The following is a 22922-nucleotide window of genomic DNA, read 5'->3' as shown; positions in this document are numbered from 1 at the left end:
CGGGACTCCGATGAACGTTTGTATTTTGAAGAGTGACTTGATCCAGCCGAGGATACAATTTCAGATGAGTAAGTCATTTAGTTTTACTTACATTAGTTGACATGCTATTTTATATAAACGTACATATTTTACTAGTGGGACTGTTTCCAGACTTGCCAGCCAGGATTCAGAGTATTGATATTTGAATTATGTCCTAATAGGCAAGTTTTAGTTACATATAAATGTTGTTTCGGCTAAAGCAGGCATTTTAATTGTATGCTGTATGATATAAATATGATATAAAAATAATATGAATGTTTAGATTACATTTTAAATAGTGTTTATTTTGCCTCATTATCATCAACAAAGCTTGTGCTTGCAAATATGTGTTCAGGTGTAAATGTGTCGAATGTGATGTAAATATGAGCATATTAAAAAAACATCTGCATATTATAATGATTTCTGAAGGATCATGTGACACTGAAGACTGCAGTAATGATGCAAAAAATACAGCTTTGATCACAAATTGCATTTTACAATATATTCAAATAGAAAACTGTTCTTTTAAATTGTAAAAGAGTTCACAATATCACTGTTTTTACTGTATTTTGGATCAAATAAATGCAGTCTTGGTGAGCAGAAGTGACCTCTTCTAAAACATTTCTAAGTCTTTATGTAAAGAACATGTATAGTCAGATTACTTCTTTTGACTTAAAACTTGATTTTGATCATTAAGTCTCCTCAAATTCATTCTTTCTCTGTCACATTCCTCATTGATGGGCTCATGGGAGGGTCTTTGTCTCCTCAGGTGTGAATCACTTCAATATTCATGATAATTCTCGCCTCCTCGCATATGACCTTTCTAACACTAAAATGTCTTAAAAAAGTTAAATTACTATATTGTTTTGTATGAATGAGTGATTAGGATGGTTTTCACATAATTTTGTAGCAAAAACTACAAGATCCAGTTCTCAAAAATCTTGTGGACAAATATTTATTATGTGATATATGGCCTTATTTCAATGACTTAAAATTTTGTTTTTTCAAAAACCATGCATAAACGTTATTTTCTCAAAAATAAAAACCTTTTTCCGGTGCGGTACATGTTGCTCACATATTATTGTAGCCCAGTTTATGCTGAATACAGTGTTATCAGACATTAGCCATTAATATGTTTTTAAGCAACTGAAAAAAGCACAAATGTCAAGGCATGTCAAAACTTCTCCACGGCCCAAAACACACTCAAACTCATGGGTTAAACAGTAATTTCTCACAACAACTAACAAATCCTTTAGCTCCAGATCAAGTAAAATAGAAACAGGACAGAATGGGCAAGGCACCGGATGAGATGAAAAAGAAGGAGAGCAAAGACTAATTTAAGACTCATTTAAATCCAGTAAATCTGATTCAGTCATAGACAACTAATATTGTCAGCCTAACTGTGGGAGATTCCAGTGTTACCTAATGCATAGACATTCATCCTGGTTCAACAGACAGAGGAAATGAAGGGTAAGACCAGTGGGGTTGAGAGTTATTATGACAAGTTTAGTCATTCTCTAACATTCCCATCAGGCTATTTTAATGGTGTCTGGATACTTAATCAGTTTTCCTGTTAAAATAATAACCATGGAGAGAGTGAGCAAACGATGGAAATAGAGAGAAAGAGAAGGAGAACCAGACAGATGTTTGTCTAAAATATTCAACAGCAAGCCTCAAATGAACATGATCTTATCATGTGCACATGGAAAGTTTCTTGATTGCACTTAAAGGTGAAGTGCAAAATGTTTGTGCCCCTATAGTCACCAACTGGAATTGTAAAAATAATGACTTTTCAAACAGGTTTTCCAAACACTGCCAAGCAAACTGATAGTCATATCCTAAACACACACGCTTGGTTGAGCCAATGTTTCTGTTTTGGGCTGGATGGGCCACTCAAACAAGCAGAGCAACATTTTGAATAGTGGCACACTGTTTACACTTTTTAAAGGAATCAATTTATGAATGGCTAGTTGTCTCTGCATATTAGGCTAAAAAGTAATGTCACATGGAAAAAAAATTATACAAGAATATAGAGAAAAAAGAGAACATGATAGGAAAGGGACAATACCAGGGCCAATGAGAAGGGACTTACCAATGAATGGAATTGAAGCAAGAGAGTCATTGTCTATGGTCAGTGGTGGTAGGTTACCATTCGTGCAACGATGTGAAACAGCACAATCATCTTTGGCAGGGGGGTCAGTAGGGTCATAGGTAAAGAGTAGAGGGTCACTGGAGTCAAGGGCTATGGCGAAATGTGGATGGCGGAGCGCGTTCGCACCCCTGCGGCCAGTGGGTGGCTTTTGCCTAAGAACAACTTCCTGTGTCTGAGAGATGACTTCAACTGTGTCTCCCCCAGCCGCTCTATCATGATTAGTGGGTCGATAAGCTCTGTCTTGTCCTTCAGGGGGTGTGGAAATGGCAGATGTAGTGGAGGTGGTTGGTGGGGCCAGGGAGGGTGTAGTCCCTGAGGGGGGAAGTCCTTCTGGAGGACTGGTCTTGGGTGTAGGGGTCCAGCTAAGGTGTGGACCTGTATAAGAGGGGTCTCTAAATGACTGGGCTTGCTGCAGTAGGCGGCCAGTCTTGCGATTAAAAGAGGGGCTGTAGCTACGGTAGCCAATCAGCTTTTCATCTAGAGTCTGGCAAGAGGGCAAATGTCTTGTCTGTGGAGCTGCCTGTTGAGGTTGTGATGTCTGAGATGTGTGTTGGTGCATGTGTTGTGTTGTACGTTTGAGGTTTTCAGGTGTCTGTTGATGGTATTGGGGTGTGTGGTGATGACTTTGGTGGGGTAATTCTATGTGTTGGACTTGCGTAGCGGCAAAATGTCCACCACGCCTCGGATAGCCTTCAGTCATGTTTGGCGGATGATGGACCTTTGTGGATCTATCCAGTCGTGGTGAGAGTACCCCCACAGCTCGGTCTACAGTTTCCAATGAATATCCTGAGCGCCAGTACTGGCTTTCGAGGAGGTTTTCTGAGGATTTGCGCTCATAGGCCATTACAGGTGGGTGCTGTCCATATGCATGCTCAGCTCTCCCGTCTCCACGGCTCCAATGGGGGTCAGTATGTGCTGCAGTGCTCTGCTGCTGCAAAAGCAACAATGTGTCTTGTGACACGCTGTGAGGGAAGTCTTTTTGTTGGGAACATCTCGCCCTCCCAAGCTCACCTAGACGATCCTGTGAGAAACTCCTGTGTTGTGGGTACATGGAGTGACAACTAGATCGCTCCCGCTCTCGCTCACGACCTGGAACTTGGCTGTAGTACCAGTTGGAAAGAGCTTGTTGGGTGTGTTCGCTGCGGCTGGAAGGGGGTGTTGATGTTGGCTGAGAAAGGCTAGCCCATGGTGGGCTCCCCTTTTGTCCTCCAGCATGGCCCATGGCAGTACCCATATTTTGGTTTGGCAAATGTGCATGATGAATTGGGCTCATCATCCCTCCTGAGGAGGAAGAGGATGAGTAAGAATGTCCTCTAGTTTGACCGGTTGGCTGTTTTTCCCCATCGGTCATTCCATACTGGATCTCCTCAGTTCGGTGTGCAGGGCTACTGTGACCAACACCCACTGGTTCACAGTTCCTTCCTTTGTTTGCCCAGACAGGGCTGGAAGCGATTGTCCGGTTGTCAAGTTGCGGAGAGGGACCAGAGAAGGAGCCGGGCCAGCAGCTCCAGTTGTCCAGCTGGTTTTGGCCCATGTGTGAGGAGACTGGGCAGGGGGAATACCCTACAGGAGACTGTGATTTTGTACGTGGGGAGTAGAGGAGAGGAGGTGGTGGTGGAAGATTATAGGCCTTTCCTGTGTATGGATTGTTCCCTCTAAGGTAGGCATCATGGGAGTATGCCTGCAAAAGAGTGACAAAGTTCAAAACAAAGAAAAGTGTTTCATAATGTGGTACAAAACTAGTTAAAAAGTGATTGTAGAGCCTGATCATGTGATAGTTTCAGTATAATACTAGGTTACACAACTTCCCAAGCGCAGACACAAACACCTGTACAGGGTTCCCACACACTTGAATGTACATGATCTTTACAGTCATTTGTGTTTTCCTGTATAAGAATTTGTTCACACAAAAATCAATTTCTAGCAAATACATAATATTATAGTAAAACATTTTAGCTTCTAATATGAGCTGAGCATACTATAAAATGTGTTTATGTTAGAAAATATAGACTATTGGTGATACTTTTCAGATTTTATTAATTTTCATGACATTATGATTTGTTTTAATGATTTTATTAATGTCCACGCTTTTTCCAGGACATAAAATCACAATTTAAAAATTCCCTGATATTTTCAGGTTTTCCATGACCTGAAAACCCTGCCTATACTACTGGCTTAAAAACCTAATGCTACAAGTAAAATGCTAATAATCACAAATAACATTATTGAAGACAGTGCTTTGGCAACTGCAACTCCAAACCTCAATAGCTTGTACGACCTGTGCAGTGATTGCTGTGTGACTCCAGAGAGGATGTCAACTTGACCAAAAGCACCAGAACCTCATTAACTCTTGCCTTAAAACACACTGACACAAACTCGGGATGAGTGCTACATTAAAAATGTATTAACAATACAGAGACATGGCTCACTGAGGAAGAGCTGTATGACTCAAGACAAAACAAGTAAATCAATTAACTCAGCACAGTGTATGCAGTCTGCTAATACATTAAAATATATGAACACAGAGAATGGAAACTCACAGAGCGAAAGCAGCATTCCTAAGTCCCAATGTATACAGAGTGTCTTTCTATCTCTCTTATTCTTGTTCTTTATATTATTCTTTTAACCTCGAAAATGTACCTCTTATGTCCTTGTTTTCGCACTGACAATTTCACGTCTTGTTGTCATACCTCTCTCTTTCTGTTATTCTCGATATCTCTTGTCTATGGTGAGCTCAGCCCTACCCAACCCATTGCTCTTGACCTCTCTCTCTCTCTCACTCTCTCTCTCTCTCTCTCTCTCTCTCTCACACCATCTTGTTGTCTCACCACCCTGTGGAAGTGTGGGATGGGCCACATAACTGATGATGTCATCCCTGGAATGTAGTTGATGCGGGTGTAAGGAGGGGTGCGTGGAGCGACAGACTGAGAAGGAGAGGGGGAATTGGGGAATGGATTGCAGAGTAAGAAAGAGTGGGGTCTCTTAGGAGGGTTTATGGGTAATGTGACCAGTTTGAGTGCTCTAGTAAGATAATTAATTCAAGTGTGTATACAGAATGTATCGATGTATGCAACACACACATGTGTAAAGGCTTCTCTTTGCCTTAAATGAGATGTGTTGCATGTCTGATCATGTGGGCAATTGGGTAATTTGTGCATGAAAGAAAATATGTGTGTGGGAATGTTTGTGTGTTGTGTGTTATTTGAGGGAGGAATGCATATGTTTCCGTGTTTTTGTGTGTATGCCAGTAAATCTTATGACCACTTCATTAACAGCTGATGTGTCAAAGTCAGTGCAGCTGTAGCAATCTATTTTGTAACACATTGCTCTATAATAACTTCTTAAAATAATCTGAATTATGTCATTAGAAATGTCTTCTGTTTCTGTGTCTATTTAGATGTGTGGGATCTGTATACATGCCGCTGAGTGTGTAGGGGGGTTCTCTTTTGTAGGAAATCAAGCTTTGTAATTGTATTGGGACACACCTTGAGTGTCACGTGGCCTGAAGTCCTTGTACAATCATGGCAATTTTTTGGCTTGGCATCAATTCAGATTTTATGTTCTTCAGTGCACAATCTCGTCTGGCCTATATTGTACCTATGACTCAAGTCGAACCGAGGATCATTATTATTCTCGCTGCCATATTCCAGCAGATGCTTTCTCGCAGAGAGAGAGAAAAGCCTGCTGCAGCTCCGGTGCGATCATGTTTGGTATCTATGCAATGTCCTACCAGAGAGCCACATAAGGCAGCAGACACAAGTTTTGCACCCCCTCAGAAGGATTGGGTTCCTCATTCATTCCCGCCATCACAGGCATGTCCACGTAGTCATTTGGATGTTGGACTTGCCCCTTTTAAACGGCCGGCAGGACACCAGAAGCGAGCCTGTCAGACTTGCAGTGAAACAAGGGTTGAGCCCCATTCGGTGAATGAAACCAGACCGTACAAATGTATCCATGTCATTCCCATTTCTCACACCTCAAACACCTGACAGCCAGAATACAGTTCAGCTTCCCCTGCAGTGAGGAAATGCCTTTGGAGATTCTAGCAAGAACAGACATGTTGTCTCGGGCATGGGGCAGAATTTGGCACACCAAATGGGGTGCTCTTTTGAATGATGGGTTATCATTCCCCACTGTGGTTGATACCATTCTGAATGCTCAAGCTCCATCAACTAGGAAGCCTTATATGTTCAAGTGGTGCATTTTTGCTTCTTGGTGTACAGCATGAGGAGTAAATCCAGTTCACTGCCCTGTCGGTACAGTGCTGAATTTTTTGCAAGAGCGTTTTGAGGCCGGGTTTTACCCAGCTACGCTTAAAATATATGTTGCTGCTATAGTGGCTGACTATGCTCTTATCAATGAAGTCTCTGTCTGTAGACATTCTTTTGTCTCTCATTATATGCAGAGGTATTATATGCATTATATGCATTTCGTCCCATCCCATCCATGTTCCCTTAAGGGAATTAGTTTTTTTATAATATAACATTTTCTTTTAGGTTAGATTTTAGTCATTAATATCAGCTTTGTATAAATACAATAGAAGTATATGGTATGTCCTCATATAGTATATTGCAAGTTAAATGTTTGTGTGTGAGAGAAGTGGCAAGATGTGGCAAAAAAAATGTAAATAAATAAAATTCACACTTACCAGCTGCAGCACGTCCTCATCCTTTGGCATTATTGAGAGCACCAGTACACTGTCACTGCAAAGAGAGCAAGATGGGAGAAATTCAAAAGGAAGATGTAACATTTATATGATTTAAATACTACAGTATATGACCCCCCCCCCCACCCCCACACACACACACAAAATTTGGGCATTGAGTTATTTGGGTTGTGATTTTATTTGAGTTCAACGACAACCTCTAAATTAGGGTCAATCATAAAGCTGACCTTTATAAGGTCACTATGCACATACACATTGCTAAGCCGGACAGTAAACATTGCCTGAGGTCATTCTGTTATGTAAGACATATGTCACAAATTGTATTTGTGAATGGATTCTTCTATGTTGTCACTAATAATGGTATTTGACTTCAGGAACTTACCTGTTCTGAATCAGTTCAATAACCTGTGAGTATGTCTTACCCAGCACACTCTCTCCATTAACTTTAACCAGCCTGTCTCCTGCAAACACACAAACATTATGTACACTAACATTTAGAGCATGCTCAAGTTTACACTCTAATATAAAAGCAGTAAAAACATGAATTCATACATATGTTACATGGAGTGAGGCACAGTCTATTTTCATAATACAGATTAAGTAGGCTCAATACATGTGTTCACTTTGTATTTCTTAGATGAAAAACGGATGATCTGTTATGGAGTGGTGGTGGTGTAGTGGTATAAGCACATAACTGGTAATCTGGTAATCAGAAGGACACTGATTCGAACCTCACAGCCACCACCATTGTGTCCTTGAGCAAGGCACTTAACTCCAGGTTGCTCCAGGGGGATTGTCCCTGTAATAAGTGCTCTGTAAGTCGCTTTGGATAAAAGCGTCTGCCAAATGCATAAATGTAAATGTAAATGATTCAGATAAAGGTTAGGTTGTTGGATCAACTCAACCAGAGGAGGCAAGAGACGTATTCAATAATTTTACAATTTATTCAACAATTTTAAATTATTATTATTATTATTTTATGAATGTATATAATGTATGGGCCAGAGTCAAAAAGTAATAGGGCCACATAAAGGAAAAATTGCCACATTGTGTGCCAAAAATGCCCCAACTATTGAAAATGTGTGCTTTTCATTAATTTCCTATGTTTACAAGTGTTGGGATCATGATTGGAAACATTGTGGTACGACGTAAACAGTGCTTGGTAGATTATTTCTGAAATGTAATCTGGTACGGATTACAAATTGTACAACTAAAATAAAAAATGTCACTCCATGTTAACAAGGTTGCCGACCCCTGCTGTAAGGAATTGGCACTATGGAGCTGCACCAATTTACACTTTTTACAAACTTTGCTTAAACATTAGAAATCAAGCAACAACTTGCTATTTGGGAGCATTATTATCATTAAAACAGACATGATGGTGATAGAGTCTTTTAATGCTACAATATAAGAAGAGCAGGTTTGATCAATATTTACACACCAGTCTCCACGTACAATTCCCTCACAGACCGCCAAATGAACTCAAACAAACAATTTCTGACCAGGATATGGCCCTATGTTACTGTGTCTCACTCTCTCACTTTTATATGAAGATATCATGCAGTCAGTATCATCTACAGGGCACACACATACAGTACACTTGTGCTATGTATGTGTACCATATGTTCAGAACAGCAAACTACTATACTAATCTTACTATTTCTGCAGTACGCAGCATGTGTGCCCAATATGCTGTTTATCTGTATGCATAGAACACCCATGTGACCTGCCACATTTGCAAAAATTACACTGTGCAACAGAGCACACAGAGCTGGGTACTGTAATGCAAAATATCACATTTTATTTCCGAAATTATAACTTGAAACCACTAGCAGAATGAAACATAAACGTGTGTACCTTTTGACTGTGAATTTCCATTATTTTTTCATGTGTTTTAGTACTGGGTAAGGATTATTAAAAATCATTTCATAGTGATTGTATTCGCAAAGGGCAATTTCTTGCAAATGGAAACTTTAGAGCTGAACATAATTAAACAAATTCATATTCACTAAAGAAATATTCATGACTTTTTAAACTGTCATTCATTATCAATACTCAAATTCCTTTATATATCCTTGATATTTCCAGGTTTTCCATGACCATGGGAACACTGATGAATTCAAATACTATTTGTTTTTATACAGTATGCAGTAAGCAATAATAGCCTACTCTACTATTCTATTCCAAACCAATTTGTCTTGTTTACCTGTACACAAACCAGCCTGGTGGGCGGGGCCTTTCTCCCTCACATTCTTAACGAAGATGGTGTCCATGGGCTCCAGGCGACTCTGATGGAACCCTGTATGAAACATACAGACTGTTCATAACCACAGAAAAATACTTCATAGTTTGTAAAAGAAAAAAAAGAAAAAAAAACTACAGTTTTGGGCAGAAAAACACACATGCAGATGTTTAGACTGGTGCTGTGGAATGTGTATTGCATGTGCTGATGGTAGAACAATATGCATGGCATGATAAGATGAGGACATACAGAACAGTCAACAAACAGGTTGAGGCAGTAATGAGTAACTGATCTGAGACCTGTAGGGCTAGCTGTAACATCAATAACTGTTTTATATAATCAGCATGATCAGTCCTAACAGTAATCACTGTTTCACACAAGCAGTTTTCAATCTCAGTCATGATCTGAAGCTATAGTGTGTGTATGAACTATGTGTAGGTTCTTTGAACACTCTCCCCCTCTCCCATTACCAACCCAGATGGGATAAAATATTCTAAAAAAAATAAAAAAGGTAGACAGTTCACCTTCAACAAACATTTTCATATATGACACAACTTGCAAATTGCATGGATCATATCAACCACATTCTTTCATTTAATCCTGCCTGACTGATTTGAATGCAAATGGGTATCTTGCACCTGTGCATGTATGGTGACTGGCACCTGGTTTTTCATATATTTATATTTTAAATGAGAGAACATTTTCTGCTCAGTAATACATTTTCTGTTCACAACTATTGAGAATGGACATTTCAATCTGTAGGGGGCGCCATGCGACACACAACTAATAATTAACTTGAAACACATGACAATAAATCGTGTTGCAACTAACTCATCTCAGTTCAGACAATGAGAGATAAAAAAACACCAGTGGATGAAAATATAGGTAAAATGAACAGACAGAAGAAACATAAAGTCATGAGAAATGTATAAAAATGTACTCACCCTCTTCATTCCCATTCTCCTCATCCTAACAGAAAACAACAAGAGGAGAGTTAGATCACTGCAAAAGAACTACAAGGACCTAGAATTAAAAATTTCTAATAGTCATTTACAAGGACAGTAGTACTTTAGTAACCATAAAATGGGGTCCAAATGTCTGAGACAACATTAAAAAATATTTGATTCAAAATCTAATTTGAACCTGGAAATAAACAGAAGCTATCAAGATTTTGAAATATTTAAAACAAAGAAATGTTACCATGTAACAATCACTGATCAAATAAGCAAAATTGTGACACTGATCATGTTAACTCTTTTGTACAAAATGTCAGATTTCCTTCCTACCATTGAAGCACACAAGTTGCTCTTTGGAACATTATCAGATCATACTTGATAACATGGATCATCAGGTTTTGCACAAACTTGAGTCTATGCCAGCTCGATTGCATGATGTCATTAAATAAAAAGAGAGACAAACCAAATACTAGAAATTATGAAATCCCTGTTAATTTATCAATTCAATATTTCACTAAAAACTGTAATGTAATAATATAATGTGTAATGAAAACAATAGTATCAAATGTTAAAAAGCAAAAAGCAATTACAATGGATTTCAAATATCAATACATTTAAGAATATTTAAAGATATCTTTAAAGACTTTCTTACTAGTTACATTAACATAATAGATATCTGAAATTAATATTGCCACTTATCTAAAGTTAGAATTTTACTAATTCAGTTGTTTACATCAGGAATGGACATTTGAAGTAGTAACAATATAATTATTGATATTTCAAAAATCAAAAGTTTAGGGGGAAGAAATACATAGATGATATGTGTATTTGGAATATTAAATACTATTATTTTTGTAAATTATATTTTGATATGAAGAATGGGTATTTCTGCAATGGAGTAATAATGTCATTTCTGATATCAAGAATTTATGTTTTTACTAGTGCAAACCAAGATACTGAAAAAAAAGAAGCTTTTTCAATAGTAGCAATTTCATTGCTCATATCATGAATTGGCATTTTAACTAATGAAAATGTAATTACAGGTATCAATAATTAATATCCTGCACATGAGTAAATGCCTAAAATGCTTGTGATAAATATAGGCATTTTTACTAATGTTCTCAGACCCTTGACTGAATTAATGTATACTAGAAAAGCTAGTATTCTCCTGCAATATTCAAAGAATATTGCAAACTTAGACTTTAAAAATTTTGTTTAATATCAAAAACTGGAAATGACATCACTGCACGATTGCATTATTTTCATTATTTCTGGTTTTCAATTAATTGGCTTGATTTCTATCAGGACTTTAGAGCCACCGTGATACTAGCATTGACTCCCACCACCGGAGGACAGCACTGGGAGCCTAAACAATTATAGCAATGAATGTGCCCCTTTCACCCACATACAAACATACAAAAACACACATCCAACAGTAGAGGAAGAGTTTGCTGTATGTGCTGTATATAACATGTTCTTTAAAATATTCAATGTACATCTTTATTAACAAAATACACCATTTAGATAATACACATGCACAACCTACACAAAATAACCAGACTGCTGATCATGCAGTTTAAAGTGGGTAGCCCAATGTTTAGTCTGCGCTGACAGCGCTCATTCCTAACAAACTCACACAATACTGAGGCTTTGCTGTCCCAGAGAGAAATACCGAAAAAGAGAGACAGAGGGGCAAACAGATGTGTAGGGAATGCTGGACAGAGTGACCACAATCTAAACACTTTAAGATTTATAATTAACAACCACCATCCAACCCTTGCATCAAAACGCTTTGCAAAACACAATACATGTCCAATGGATACTTTCTGTGAATTGCTGTGCAACAGAATCTATCTATCTATCTATCTATCTATCTATCTATCTATCTATCTATCTATCTATCTATCTATCTATCTATCTATCTATCTATCTATCTATCTATCTGATCTATCTGTCTGTAAGTATGTCTTTAAGTATGTTAAAAAAAAGCACATTTGCACATTAACTTTGAGTTGGTAGGATGACACAGAAGAAGAGTCACAGTCAGCTTGTGTGACCATGTGGACATCAAAAACAAGCAACGTCTTGGTTACTGTCATAACCTCCATTCCCTGATTTGCGTTGGAAGGCAAGGCATACCAGAACAAGATCCTCCCTTTTGGCCTGTCCCTGTCCCCTCACGTCTTCACAAAGGTTGCAGAGGCAGCTCTTGCCCCATTAAGGGAAGTGGGCATTCGTGGGCATTCGATGACTGGCTAATCCTAGCTCACTCTGTGCACACAAGGACCTGGTGCTCTCGTACCTCAGCTGGCTAGGGCTTCGGGTCAACTGGGAAAAGAGCAAGCTCCTCCCGGTTTAGAGCATCTCTTTTCTTGGTCTGGAGTTGGACTCAGTCTCGATGACGGCACACCTCACGAACAAGCATGCTCAGTGGGTGCTGACTTGTTTGCAGGAGTTCAGACAGAAGACAGCGGTTCCACTGAAACTATTTCAGAGGCTCCTGGGGCATATGGCTGGTTGGTGCATATGAGACTGCTTCAGAACTGGCTCCGGACTCGAGTCCCGAGATGGGCATGGCACTGCGGGACACACTGCATTGCTATCATGCTGGTCTGTCGCCACATCTTCAGCCTGTGGACTGACCTCACTTTTCTACAGGGGCAGGTGTTCCCCAAGAACAGGTCTCCAGGCACCTCCAAAACGGGCTGGGGCACTGTATGCAACAGGCATGCAGCCGCCAGCTCCTGGACAGGCCCACGGCTATGTTGGCACATCAAGTGCCTCGAGTTGTTGGCAATACTGCTTGCCCTGCGGAGGTTCCGGTCCTTGATCCAGGCCAGACAACACGATGACAGTGGCTTACATCAACCGTCAAGGTGGTTTACACTCCTGTCATATGTCACAACTCGCCTGCCATCTCCTCCTCTGGAGTCAGCGGCACCTCATGTCACTGCGAGCCACTCCACCCTCAGGTGGTCCAGCTGATTTGGAGTCGATTCGGACAGGCACAGGTAGACCTGATTGCCTCCCCAGAATCCTCCCACTGCCCGCTTTGGTACCCCTCGGTATAGACATGCTGGCACACAGCTGGTCCCCTGGACTCACAAATATGCGTTTCCCCAGTGAGCCTACTTGCACAGACCCCCTGGGATGATGAGGATCAGGTCATCCTAGTAGCACCCTACTGGCCCACCCAGACTTGATTCTTGGACCTAACGTTCCTCGCATCACCTTGAAGGTGTATGTAGCCGCAATAGCAGCACACCATGACAAAGTGGACAGTAAGTCTTTAGGGAAGCACAATCTGATCATCAGGTTCCTGAGAGGCACCTAGACCTAGCCTTGACGTTGCTGTGTCTGGTGAGAGCTTTATGCATCTATTTGGATTGCACGCAGAGCTTTAGATTCTGAGCAGCTCTTTGTCTGCTTTGGTGGACAGCGGAAAGGAAGCGCTGTCTCCAATCAGAGGTTCGCCCACTGGATAATTTACAAATAAAGAAGCTTTATATGAATGTCCATTAAGTCAGTCCACTCACTGGCCATCAATCTTGCCATGTAAGTGTAGCTCCTATCTACTTGAATGGGGAAAGAATGATATCTCCACAACTGTTGGCCAAGTTTATATTTCAATACTGTATTAAAACAATAATATCAGACAACAATGATATCAAATTTTGCTTATTTGCATCCTAGACCAATGGCCCAGTCTCTTTTTATATGCACTGGAAAAAACTTTCAAGCATTTAAGACTACAAGGACACCAGCGACAGAAGGACACATGGAAGAGATATTGACCTTAACAAACAGATCTCATGAGACCACACACAATGTTGTGGCTTTATCTATAATGTATATGCCCTCCACCTCACTATCCATCTTTCTCTCTCTAATGTGAGACACCTATGATGTGCATTCAAAATTCTGTATTTTTCCAGTTCCACTCAGTTTTTCTCTGTTTTTGCACTTTATTTTTGTTTGTTTTCTCTCTTTAGAGAAAAGTGCCCAAGTAAAACAGCTCTGAATCATTATGTGAGGCCATCAGTTGGTTTGTGCCCCCCACCCTGACCTTCTGTGGCTTCATGTCCTTGTTATAACTTATGCTAGTGCAGCTAATACACTTAAAATAAAGGTTCCAGTTAGACATAACAAGGGGTTTACAGCCTGATGCCATAGATAAACTTCAGTTCTTTAGAAAACTGTCAATGTACAGGTGCTTTAAAGAACCAGAAATCTATACAGAGATCTGAACTCTTTGATCTCTGTAAAGCCAACTGTAAAGAAACCTGCTTGTAAAAACAAACAAAAAATGCACTTACAATGGAAGTCTGTGAGGCGACTGTTGTGCGCTTGTCCCAACAAATTTCATTGTGCATTACTGTCAACACATTTTTGGTTTTTCCAAACTAGATGTGAGGTTTTTTTCTATGGTAATCGACAGCATGTCATAGATGCATTTAACTCTCACAGGAAGAGTTATAGTTGTATTTACACTGAAATATTAATTTAACACTAAATGGCTCTTGATTTGAAGTGGGTTTTCTAAACCTATGACACAGCAAAGAACCATTGAAGAACCTTCATTTGTAGTCTTAGTTTTTAAGATTCAAAGCATTGAAGGAGTTTAAACATTTACAAAAGTAGATAGCATGTTTATTGTACTGCAGTTGTCAGGCTAAATGAGCAGTTTAGTGATTTCATGTCTGAAAGTTCATGTTTCACAAATTTTATTCTGCCTACTCTATTAAGGAGGCAGTTTGTTCACAGCAAAAGTAAATTTTCTTTGAAAATTTTTGTCTTGTTTTCTAAATATCCCTAAATTTCCTTAAGAAGTACCTTTCTCTTAAATATTAAGTTTTGTTTTCAGCTAAATCTAAACTGAGCCAGGCTGCTTAAAACTAAAACAAAAATAAAGATGTAATATTTTTTCCCATTTGATTTTCAGATATAAAATAGCTTTTTTAGCTATTTTTTAGAATTAAAATATTTTTTAATGACTTTTTAGAATTTTTTTGTAGTAACCTAGATGTTCCCTGTCTGTCGCACACTCGACGCTGTGTCGAATGAAGCGACACTAGGGGTCCCTATTCAATCACGCCATGCGCTGAACCTTGTACGTGAGCTGCTAACGCAGGTGTGGGCAGGCAGTTGCGTGCCAAAGCAATAGACTGTGTCAGTCTGCACATACCCTTCCCCAACGCCTCATAAAAATAGTCATAAACTTTTTAGATCCCCGGAGGGGGGAACAAAGCGACGTGCCAAGCATGGGAGCAGGACACTCTCTCTATGTTTCTCACATAGAGTTAAAGCGCTGGGGCCATTTTAACGCTATCACACGCATTGGGGAAGGCATTCTTTTCCAACTCCTATTCTTCCAGGGGGGAAAGACCCCGTGGAGACCACCACCTGCCCAGGCTGGGGGGAGGTAAAGAGTGGCGAAATACGTCACATGGGTTTTCATGTGGAAATGGCGTGGTGGTAGATCCTACCTGCTGTGAGGGAGGATTTGCTACAAACACGGCGAACGGGGGGCAGCAGGGACTGCCCAAGGGAGACATGGCCCCGCCAGTAGGGGGACCGTACCGTGGAAAATACACACAGGGGGATTAGTCCACAAAGGCCCATCCTGTTGAGCACCTATTCCAGTACAGAGTCATTTAAGTACCCGTAGTGGGTCTGGTCGGGGAATTCCTCCGCTGAATTCGCAGACCAGAGGGCTAGGGAGGAAGAACATCCAGGGAGTGCGAGTTTAGTGGACTCTCTGTGCGAAAAGAGCACACATGATCACCTCAGTGGAGGGGAAAGGCACTATGTGCAAGCGGAACACCCTGTCAGACGTTCTGCATTCCTGATTTCTATGTGCTCGGACCTGAGAGAACACGGGACAAGACCGACTGTAAAATCTCATAAAGGTATTGGGTGTTGCACAGCCCGCTGCTCTGCAAATGTCTGCTAGGGAGGTGCTGTTGGCCAGAGCTCACTAGGATGCCACACTTCTCGTCGAGTGTGCTCGAACCAAGTCCGTGTGGGCCAATAGGGGGCCACCAGTGTGACTTCTTCCTCGTCCTCCCTGACCTTGCACAGCACCCATGCAAGTAGGCTCTGGGAGACTGGGAGAAATGCGTACTTGCGCAGCCCCTGGGGCGTCTGTCCCGAGGGGAGCCTCCACTAGGGAGTACTAGAGTGGGCAGTGGGAGGTCTCTTGGGAAGCAAACAGGTCTACCTGTGCTTTGCCGAACTGCTCCCAAAGCCTCCACTCTCCGCTGAGTGTGCCCTGTCGCGAAAGCGCGTCCGGTGCCGTGGTGAGGTTGCCCGATATATAAGTCGCTGCTGGCTCATAGGAGGAGATGGCGGGCGAGTTGCGACATGTGACAAGAATGCAATAATGCATTGGTGATTTATGGACGATATCGTGGTGGTGCTGTCTGAGCTAATCAAGATGTGCTTGCCCCGAAATAGCAGGAGAAACCTCCGCAGGGCTAGAATTTACAGCAATTCTAGGCAGTTAATGTGCCCAGCAGGGGCCTCATCCAGGAGCCGGCGGGTGCATGCCCATTGCACATGGCGCCCCAACCCTGTTTGGAGGCGTCTGTGGTCACCAGAATGCATCGGGACACCTGCTGTAGGGGAACTCCTGTCTGAAGAAAAAGGTCTGTCTAAGGGTTGGATATCTGGCGGCAGAAAGAGGTGATGAACGCACAGTATGTGCCGTGGCACAATGCCCATCTCGGGACTCGAGTCTGAAGCCAGTGCTGAAGCGGTCTGATATACATCAACCTGAGTGGTGCAGCCACTGCTGAGGATGTCATATGCCCCAGGGAGCATCTGGAACTGCCACAATGGAACCGCTGTGCCTTGTCTGAGCGAACTTAGGCAGTTCAGCACCGGCTGCCTGTGCTGGTTTGTGAGGCATGCTGTCATTGAGACTGAGTCTAACATGCTGAGAAAAGAGATGCTCTGAACCGGGGAGAGCTTGCTCTTTTCCTCGTTGACATGAAGTCCTAGATGGCTAAGGTGCCTGAGCACCTGGTCCCTGTGGGTGCACTGAGAATCTCGAGAGTGAGCTAGAATCAGCCAGTCATTGAGGAAGTTGAGTACGCAGATGCCCACTTCCATTAGCATGGTAAGGGCGGCCTCTGTGACCTTCGTGAAGACACGAGGGGACAGGGACGAGCCGAAGGGGAGGACCTTGTACTAGTACATCGGGCCATCGGACGTGAGCCGTAAGAAGGGTCTGTGCTGAGGCAAAGTGAGACGTAAAGGTATGTATCCTTCAGATCTGCCGCTGCGAACCAATCTAGATGCTGGACACACATTAGAATAAGTTTCCGCATGAGCACTTTTGAACGGGAGTCTGTGTGAGGCCCGGTTCAGAACTCGCAGGTCCAAGATTGGCCACCACGCACCGCCTGTCTTGGGTACGATGAAGCCAGGGTTGTAGAACCCTGGCTTTATCTCGGCTGGAGGGACGGCTCTATCACAGTGCCTGGCAAACAAAATCATGTCATCGAGTCAGATGGTCCCGGCCCGCCAGCGCAACGGGTCTGAAGCATAAGCAACTGAGGGGACATTCGCATATGATGTACTCGGTGGGGCTTGCAGCGGGGGGAGCAGGTAATATGTCAGGGAGCAAAGTTGCGTCCCGAAACAATTGTGCTGATAAAAAAAAACTCAACGCACTTATCTCCCTCCGTGTACCCGGCTGGGGCAGGAAAGTGACTGAGGAGGAGGTCCTATGGAGGTGTCCTCTAAACTCGTCAGAACCGGCCCACCAGGAGTCTACATTTTCCTTACTTTTTAAGGAAACGCTGTCGAAGCAACCAGGGGCAAAGCTGCACTTCCGTGCAGAGAAGGATAAAGCCTCTGATATGCGCTGTAGATCCAACAGCAATGCTCTACAGAGGTGAGTGGAACAGTAGTTAACTCAGCTCGCTGATCGCACAACCGCTCGGCTCCGAAGAAGAAATCTGAATGAACAGATGCATGATTCCCTCCATTTATGCCTGTATGTCCAAGGTAGGGACATGCAAATTCTGTCTGCCAAATTCTCATTGGCCTTTTCTCAAGTTCAGAGGTAACTGAGGCCTTCAAGAAAGTCAGAACAGGATACACTGCCATATGGCAACTCTTTAACACAATGAACTGTAAAAATTATGATTTAAACAACTTTGCAGAAGTTTTAACAGAAGTATTAATGTAAGTGCTTTTATAAAATTACAAGCTTCACATTTCTGCCTTTAAACCCTCCAAACATTGTCCCCATTTACTTCCATTGTAAGTGCCTCCCTGTAACCTTGAATTTTGTTTTTTTTAAAAGAAAACGAGAGATGAGTATAAATATATTTTTGTGGTTAGCAGCATTATGCCACAAATGCTGTCGATTAAGCTAAAGTTGTATTGAACCCGGAATATTCCTACTGTGCATTATATTTTAGCTTTTTCTGAAAAGTGAGAAAGTGAAAGAAAATAAATGGTGTCCAAATGGCTACAACCTACCATACAGGGTTAACCTTATGTGAACCTGCGTCCTCCTGCACGTACATTGTGTTTTAACTTTGCTATATGCTACACATAATTTAATTTGATATAAACCGAATTATCTCAGTTCAGCACAGTGTCATTAAAAGGTTAAACTTTTGAAGCACAGAGTCATGTGACAAAACAACATGCCACCAATCTCACTGAAGTCTATCTTTGGGAGAAATGCCAACTACATCTTAGGTTAGTTTGAAGATTTTACAATCTCTTTTTATCAAAAGAGTAACATCTCTAGTTTTAGTCAAGATGCCATTTTAAAATTTCCAGTAATTATTGGGACACAATGCTAAACACAATGACCTCCCACGAGGACAATGAGACTTATTTACCTTAGAAATCCTATATTCACTGTGCATTATCACATTGAGAATCAATGGGTTCATTCAAAAGCTGAAAAATGTTTCTTTCAGAGGCTGTAAATGGAGTTAAGATAAAAATATGGTGCATTTCAAACTGTTCTGAGACCAGTGCAGACAAACAACACAATGGAGTTTAAGTAATTCCCTAAATAGGGAGCAAGGGAGCAATTGAGCATCCTATAGATTTCCTTTGCAGCCAAGTGCATTCACTCCAAACTTCCAAAAATTCAGTTTCAGGCTGCAGATGATGTTTGTGCCACTCAATATGGTTGGCAGACATGGGATAATGTAAATTAGTACTTAAATTCATAATTTATACTGTAATTTAGTTTTTTGCTTTTTACATGGTTGGCAGTGATTGGATGATGCTGGCTATTACTTTTAATCAGAATTAATAATGCTAATTTCTGATTGATAAAACGCTTCAGCACTGCTATCACTTGTTTTGTTTTTTTGACAGTGCAAAGAGAGAGAATTATAGTTTTTATAATTTTTGTATGTACTTTTCCCAATACACATTGTTCCAAAGCAGCTTTACAGAAAATCAGCTGTAATATCTGTAACGTCTTAAAATATGTATAAGCAATGCTCCTGGAAACATAATAAACAATTTGATGAAAAAAAAGATGACTTTCTATAGCTTGGTATTATTTAAAATTTCACAAATTATTATTATTATTATTACTGTTTACTAGTTACAAATCAAAAAGGGAATTAAAAAATTTGCATATCATTCGTGCTTGGGTCTCAGGAGGTTAAGAAAGTTTAGATATGTTTACTGAAAAACAGTAGTAGTTTTTAGCAGTGTTGTGCTCTCATGTTATTGGATGGTTTTTAGTGGTTAAATGACTTATTCTTGACTGTGGTTAGTCAACAGTACATTTCTGCCTTCATTTTGTGATGTTGATTTTGTTGGAGCTTGTTGACAGACATTACCTTGAGACTGGTGTGCAGGGCTGACTCTGGCGGGTAAACAATGAAATGGCGTAGCGTGAAACCAAAGCCCTGAGAGTTCTTGTGGAGCACCAGTGTACGCGGGCCCTGCCAGGACACGCCCAACCCATCAGTCCTGCCTTTGACCACTGGACAAGTGTTCTCACTGGATGAAGTGATCCCATCTCTCCGCCCCTTTGCCTGGAGGAAACAATGATAAAGAATTATGTTTAGATATTCATTCATTTATTTAGTTGTTTCGTCCAAAGATACTATTCCAGTGGGATAAACTCTCACAACTGTAAAGTGATGCATCCACTGCACAGACTCATATTTCAAGTTTTCCCGAAATAAGCCTTGCAGGTTTAACTGCAGAATGAAAATGCATTCAAAAGGAATGCAAGTATGTGTAGCTGTCTGATGAACATGTCACAATAAATGTGATGATTGGTGAGCACTCCTTGCAGATTATTGCTAGAAATAACACCTTGTTGTTCTAAATGACTGTCCCAACTGCTCTGGATCTGTCAGTCAACATGAGCCACCTGTGCAAACAAGAATTGAGTATGTGAGGAAAAGTAACTGAAAATGGGAGGGTACGAGAAACATTTCTTCTCATTTGGGAACCATGATGTCATATTGTGGTGCCAACATTCTTTGCGGAATTCTTACAAGCCACTTACGGGAACGTTTCCTATCAGACAGAAAGAATAAATGTCAGAAATCTCTATGAAAATGAGCAGTATGAAAAAAATATTTAACACATAAATTGACCAGTCAAGATTCTTGAGTAATGGGACAAAACAGTTTGCAGAATTATGAAAATAAAACTAAATCTAAAATTGACTTATTTTTGAATAATTTGTTAAACATGTTCTGATGGATTCATCCATGTTATGGTGTAACCTCATGGTTCTCCTATTTTTCAAAAAAAAAAAAAATGTTTTTCATTGCTACCACCATCAGACATAAAATCTGATGAGATTAACAGTTGATGTTGAAAATAACCATAATACAGCATTTACATTACAGGCAGTAGCCATTCCATATTCCTGGTGTTGCGAGCTTCTAAGAGGACCTACTTCAATTCAAATCAAACAGCTTAGTAAGAAGAGGTGTGCTATGACTTTAATTAGTGATCAGGCATATGATAATCATCTGGCAGGCAAAAAAAAAAAAAAAAACATTGACAGGGTGAAAAAGCCCTTAATATATCTAGAAGAGAAAATCGTAGAGACATAGAGGGTGGCCTCTTTTTTAACTTTGGGCAGTAAAAAGCAAGTTTAGTGTCAACCTAGCCAACACCTATCAACACCTTAGTAACCACCCAGAACACCATATTTTGGCAAAAGAACATTGTAGCGGTATGAGAGTTGGCTCTTTTGACCCAGGGCAGAGTATTAAGGCAATTGGTGATGGCCCCCAGCTATATCTTTGGCACCAGAATTGCATAAAGACATGGGAATAAGCTCTTGTGACTTAGAAAAATGTAGTGAGGCTCTTGGTGGGAAATTGTAGCAGTGAGTATTGCCAAGGCAAGCAACAATTACATTTATGTTAGAAAATGTACTATATCTAGTTATTTTTGCAATTTCATTGGTGCCGATATTGGTGCAGAAATTACACACGTCACCTTTAACCCCTTACCTGGCAGGGGCACCTGTGGGCCGGGGTGAACATAGCTCTTATCGGGTTAACCCTACTCTTTAAAGGGTTAACCATGGTTACATATAGTAGGGTTAACCCTATAAGATATCATGATTTCCCTATTTTTGCAAGAAAAGACCTTTAAACTAAAATCAACCACCTCACTAGTGCTGTAGCTTTCATTATAACAGGAAGTATCTGGTTTGGACAGAAACAATTGTGTCCCGAAACAATTGTGCTGATAAAAAAAAACTCAACGCACTTATCTCCCTCCGTGTACCCGGCTGGGGCAGGAAAGTGACTGAGGAGGAGGTCCTATGGAGGTGTCCTCTAAACTCGTCAGAACCGGCCCACCAGGAGTCTACATTTTCCTTACTTTTTAAGGAAACGCTGTCGAAGCAACCAGGGGCAAAGCTGTCAACCCTGATGATTGTGGCAGCTATTCAGTCCATTTATATAAATAAGTCTTGACAACTAACTTTATAGAAAAGCAATCGTGCACTTCTCAGTTCTCTCCTCTTCACCTCCCGTAACTCCTCGTGTCTGTCTGCACCCAGCAGAACTCCTACTCTATAATCCAGCAGGCCTGACACAGACCACAATCTCACCCCCCCTCTCATTCTCACTCTATTTCTGTCTCTCATGGTGTTTTCATTTCGCTATGCTTAAAGGCGGGTGCACACTGTACGATTTTAGCCACGTTTCTGCCGTCTGAGACAAATTTCTGGAATCCTAAAGGACTTCTCTCATTGCAGGGCAAAATCGTCAATCTTAAAACATTGAGTGTGACATTCACAGACGACCGATTAATAGCCTTTGCGATGATCTTCAGCCTCCAACGAAAGTTGGTCGGTGTCTGAAATTTGCATCGTAGCCGTATAGTGTGACTGTTATTACGATGGCCAGATGAGATATTCTGCTCCTCTCTTGCACCCTTCACTTGAAAAGAAACCATAGCAACATCTGTGCCCAGTTATCACTACACAAGCACTTTCAATATTTTTTTCTTCTTTTCATTTTATATAAAATGTTTTAATAAAGAAATAAGCAGAAAATACTTTGAGGAAAAGTGTAACATGTCAGCAATATGAAAGCATATTCTCTGAATTAAATAAATACAGAGCTTACGAAACAAAAATAAATTATTGCATTTATTATTTATTATAATTATTGCATCATCGCATCGTTTTTTTTTTTTTTTACATTTATCATGCATATTTACACATTTATTTTAATTACTGTTTTACTTTTAATAAATTTACTTTAAACACCTGTAAACTTCTTTAGTTAAGATTCAATTTAATTAAATTCTCTCATCGTGTACTCACCCTCATGCCATCCCAGATGTTAATGACTTTCTTCTGCTGAACACAAATGAACATATTTAGAGGAATATTTCAGCTCTGTAGGTCCA

The 22922-nt window shown here is 40.7% G+C and overlaps 1 protein-coding gene across 3 annotated transcripts in view; it reads right to left on the bottom strand.

Annotated features, from left to right (window-relative positions):
- Positions 1-22922, bottom strand: part of LOC127647532 (rho GTPase-activating protein 23-like) — a 102374-nt gene that overhangs the window by 32431 nt on the left and 47021 nt on the right. For all 3 annotated transcript variants that reach the window (XM_052131807.1, XM_052131805.1, XM_052131806.1), the window contains exons 2-7: positions 19865-20062; positions 10023-10047; positions 9043-9135; positions 7219-7297; positions 6819-6873; positions 2111-3851 (exon numbers count right to left, since the gene is read on the bottom strand). In XM_052131807.1, coding sequence (XP_051987767.1) covers positions 2111-3851; positions 6819-6873; positions 7219-7297; positions 9043-9135; positions 10023-10047; positions 19865-20062 — 2191 coding nt within the window. The remainder of the gene's footprint in view (positions 1-2110; positions 3852-6818; positions 6874-7218; positions 7298-9042; positions 9136-10022; positions 10048-19864; positions 20063-22922) is intronic.

Source organism: Xyrauchen texanus, chromosome 8 (genome assembly GCF_025860055.1).
Source record: "Xyrauchen texanus isolate HMW12.3.18 chromosome 8, RBS_HiC_50CHRs, whole genome shotgun sequence".
In the NCBI taxonomy this organism is placed as follows: Eukaryota; Metazoa; Chordata; class Actinopteri; order Cypriniformes; family Catostomidae; genus Xyrauchen; species Xyrauchen texanus.
The sequence above is the reverse complement of the archived record's forward strand: the minus strand, read 5'-3'. Positions and strand labels throughout refer to the sequence as shown.